At 42.3% G+C, this 4,836-nt stretch overlaps 1 protein-coding gene across 1 annotated transcript in view; it reads right to left on the bottom strand.

Moving 5' to 3' along the window:
- Positions 1 to 3,220: 3,220 nt before the first annotated feature.
- The window catches only part of LOC138980233 (uncharacterized), a 4,336-nt gene continuing 2,720 nt past the window's right edge, over positions 3,221 to 4,836 (bottom strand). The window contains exon 4 of the mRNA XM_070353078.1: positions 3,221 to 3,363. Within this exon, the coding sequence (XP_070209179.1) occupies positions 3,350 to 3,363 (14 nt within the window). The 3' untranslated portion in view covers positions 3,221 to 3,349. The remainder of the gene's footprint in view (positions 3,364 to 4,836) is intronic.

Here is a 4,836-nt window from a genome sequence, read left to right as displayed (position 1 = left end):
GATTTCAGAGAAAGATTGATTGATTGTAGATGGCAGGAATGGAATTTTCATGTTCAGAACAGTGATAAATTTGCGTTATATAGGACATTTTGCACCGTGCACGAAGTAAAACCTTATTTATTATTGAACATGGATAGGCATTTGAAAATTATTATGGCAAGATTCCGAGGTGGAATAACAGAACTATTTGTGCACGTTAATCGATATAAGAGATACGATGCGGATATGTTGTTATGCCCATTGTGCAGGGAACGTAAGGAAGATGAGTTTCATTTTGTGCTTTGTTGCCCCGCACTTCGTGATTTGCGATGCCAGTTTATTCCTGCTAAGTTTTATAGAAACCCAAGTTTACACAAGTTTTCTATGCTTATGGCATCTGTGAATGAAGGTATTGTTCGAAAGTTGTCAGTTTATGTGTACAAAGCATTTCGGCTACGTAGTGTTGTTATGTCTTAGTTCATGTAAGCCTACGATATATTTTATTTGAAATGTAATGTCTTAGTTCGTGTATGATATATTTCATTTGATTTGTGTGCAAATGTCATTATGTCATTGTATATATGTTCACCCCCCTCATAAGGGGCTATGGCCTAAATGAGTAAACAATCCAATCCAATCCAATCCAATCTATCTCTCTCTAACTCTCTCTCTCTCTCTATTTCTCAATCTCTAACTCTCTATCTCTCTCTAACTCTCTCTCTCATTCCCCCCCCCCCCCCACTCTCTCTCATTCCCCCCCTCACTCTCTCTCTTTTTGAAAAGTGTGTATATGTTCGTGAATTAACTTCTCACATTCACATAGGTGCGAGTAAAGAACTAATTACGGATTAAAATAAATCTCAATCAGTCTGCGCAGAAAGCAGCCAGTCTGTAGTAGATTTGAGGCTGTAAGCGGACAAAATATTAGCCATTGAGTATAACTGTTTTATCATCATTGCTTTGTTGTTGTTCTTTAGCCATTTACGTTGAATGACTTGTTATACATTGACATTGATAGTTTTATTCTTCTTCTTCTTCGTCGTTCGCTAGTTAGTTTTTATCATAAGAACCTTTTCAAATTCCTATTTATACATAAATGCATATTTTATATTGTAAAGCAGTATGCATTGTTAGAGGATTTTTTAGTAGCAGTGTTTAAATGTCGAAGCTGCTTTTCCCATTTTTACCCAAGAGACCGACTGTATATTGTGTTATTGTATTTGTCAGACTTGATTGTACCAAGTCCCTACACATGTTGTAATGCGCTTAGAGCCAAATATTTTTGTTTTTTGTAAGGGATAGGCGCAATATAAATACACTTTATTATTATTATTAAAAGCCATCCTCCCATGGACGGATCTGAAAAATGATTGACACTGGAAGGAAATAACTAGGGTTAGCCTTTGGCGTTGGTCCTACAGGTGAAAAAAGCATGTCGTTGGTCTGAGGTCGTGTGCAACGTTGGGATCAGATTGTAGGAGGGGGGTAGGAGTGACCGGCTTTACAGATGTGTGTGTGTGTGTGGGGGGGGGGGGGTCGGCAGGTCCAAAGGTGAGAAATCACGTGATATTGTGTTGGTCTGAGGTAATGTGTAACGTTGGGATCAGATTGGAGGATGGGGATAGTTGGGGGTGACCGGCTTAACCGATGTGCGTGTGTGTGTGTGTGTGTGTGTGGGGGGGGCAAAAGGTGAGATATTTCGTGATATCATATTACACCTATGACTTGACAATAAGCGTGACTGTTGAGAATCTGCTATGGAAGCATTTCTGTTCTTTCAAGGAGTCCTTCTTGGGTACACATCATACCACACCTCACCATACCACTCCATCCCTCACAGCACCGCAACAACACCACGCTACTCAAAACACACACACACACACACACACATACAAACACACACACACACAAACACACACACACACACATACAAACACACACTCAAAAACACACACACACACACACAAACACACACACATACAAACACACACACACACATACAAACACACACACACACGCGCACACACACACGCGCACACACATACAAACACACACTCAAACACACACACACGCGCACACACACACACACACACACACACACTCAAACACACACACACACATACAAACACACACTCAAACACACACACACGCGCACACACACACTCAAACACACACATACAAACACACACTCAAACACACACACACGCGCACACACACACACACACTCAAACACACACACACACACATACAAACACACACTCAAACACACACACACGCGCACACACACACACACACGCACACACACATACAAACACACACTCGCCGTGCATACCAAACTACCACAAACCACACACAACACCATGGCCGTACACCACCAAAAAAAGTCGTCGTTTAAGTGCGTATATTTTCTTCAAAGACACGGCTTCTCAGTGATGACCGATTTCTGTAAAATCTTGTTCTTGATAGTCTCTGACATAGGCTACATGTACTTCGTTGTAAAAAGAGGCCAGCTTAACTTTTATGACTCACGTGCGCAACTTTCATAAATCTTACAAGAAAAATCGATGTATGTGGAAAATGGTTCACTGTAATGGAAACCCTAGCGAGAGAGAGAGAGAGAGAGAGAGAGAGAGAGAGAGAGAGAGAGAGAGAGAGAGAGAGAGAGAGAGAGAGAGAGAGAGAGAGAGAGAGAGAGAGAGAGAGAGAGAGAGAGAGAGAGAGAGAGAGAGAGAGAGAGAGAGAGAGAGAGAGAGAGAGAGAGAGAGAGAGAGAGAGAGAGAGAGAGAGAGAGAGAGAGAGAGAGAGAGAGAGAGAGAGAGAGAGAGAGAGAGAGAGAGAGAGAGAGAGAGAGAGAGAGAGAGAGAGAGAGAGAGAGAGAGAGAGAGAGAGAGAGAGAGAGAGAGAGAGAGAGAGAGAGAGAGAGAGAGAGAGAGAGAGAGAGAGAGAGAGAGAGAGAGAGAGAGAGAGAGAGAGAGAGAGAGAGAGAGAGTGTGTGTGTGTTTTCATTTCGAATTTCTCTTTATTGTTTTTGTTGTTTGACTGAAGTTAACTTTGAGAATTTCTTACGCAATTGTGTGGTATGTGATACAGAAGGTCAAACACACACACACACACACACACGCACACACACGCACACACACACACCAACAGACACACCGTGCACACACACACACACACACACACACACACACACACACATGCGCACGCATTCGCCAAAGAAAACTCAAACAAACTTGAAACAGATGGTTAGTGAAATATTTTACTATTGAGTCGACTCAGGAAGTATAACACGGAACAACGTCATCAGTTACATTGTAGGTGTTATCATCGTGTTCCATGTTTCCTGTTTGTGGAGTTTCTCCTTTGTCCCTCACTTCTTTAAACCTGCGCAAAAGGTGGGTGAGTTTAACAATATGTCGAGTGTTATTCTCTGTATACCTCTGTCTATCTGTCTGTCTGCCTGTCTGTTGTTAGTTATATTGACTTATAGGATACAAATGGGAGAAGATAATGTGGTTAAAGGGTGATAAGGTGATAATGTGATATACTTTTTAAACAGGCAATGCATTGCTTCTATTTGTAGGCTTATTTTAGTAAGTGTGTGGGTACAATGTTTGCGTGTAACGATATGATGTGAATATGCGATGTGAATGTTACTACATGCATGATTGATTGATTGATTAATTGATTGATTTTACAGACACACAGTCAAGCTTGTAATTTCTCTTTTAGAGATGAATAAAGATTATTGTATTGTCTTCGTGTATGTCAGTGTCGTCCCGTATTCTTATAAACCTGAACTAAGACCAGGCAGACCTATTTGTCCGTCTGTCTGTCTGTCTCAGAACCTTGAAAAAATGACAAGAGAGACACACACACAGACAGAGAGCATGTGAAAGAAAGTATTTATTGATAAACAGTCAAACGCCAATTCGAGAGGAAAAAACAATCCCGAACAAGAGGCGAAGCCTTCAAGGCTCACGTAAGAAATCAACAAACAGTAACACAAACTCAATCACTCCGTCACACATACACACATACAGTAAGCATAGGTGACACGGTGCAAGAGTGCGAGACACTAGATCTAGATCTGTCTGTCTGTAGCCTACTTACGGGGACTGACACGACTGCCTGAGATGGCCAGATCGACACTGCGCTTTCGACAGCGCTGCGCTTCCTCGCGCAGACACTGGAAACACGCTGTGCAGATTAACCTGTAGGAAATCTCCTTTGGTATCTTCTTTATCTATTTTTGTGGGGCTACGAAACCGAACAATGTAAAATCGTCTTCTCCGAATCGGCGAACTGCAGCTCGGTGATAACTGTATCTATACCACAATCCTTCACGCGATCTGACCTAACCTTGACCCCTGACCTGATCTACATACCACACACGACACAAACCAGTCACCTGTTTTAACACCCCCCCCCCCTCAAAAAAACAAAAACACCACCCGTTTTCTTTGGATACACACTTTAACTACATACGTGCCGACGAAATGTTGATCATTGGGACTGGGTGGCCGAGTGGTAACGCACTTGCGCTCGGAAGCGAGAGGTTGCGTGTTCAGGCCTGGGTCAGGCCGCAATTTTCTCCCCCCTTTCCTAACCTAGGTGGTGGGTTCAAGTGCTAGTCTTTCGGATGAGACGAAAAACCGAGGTCCCTTCGTGTACACTACATTGGGGTGTGCACGTTAAAGATCCCACGATTGACAAAAGGGTCTTTCCTGGCAAAATTGTATAGGCATAGATAAAAATGTCCATCAAATACCCGTGGGACTTGGAATAAAGTAAAAAAATTCCATCTCACACGGCATTAAGTCTCAGGAAACATGAATACACGCATGCAGAAAAAAA

This window comes from Littorina saxatilis, linkage group LG11, assembly GCF_037325665.1.
Source record: "Littorina saxatilis isolate snail1 linkage group LG11, US_GU_Lsax_2.0, whole genome shotgun sequence".
Classification (NCBI taxonomy): domain Eukaryota; kingdom Metazoa; phylum Mollusca; class Gastropoda; order Littorinimorpha; family Littorinidae; genus Littorina; species Littorina saxatilis.
The sequence above is the reverse complement of the archived record's forward strand: the minus strand, read 5'-3'. Positions and strand labels throughout refer to the sequence as shown.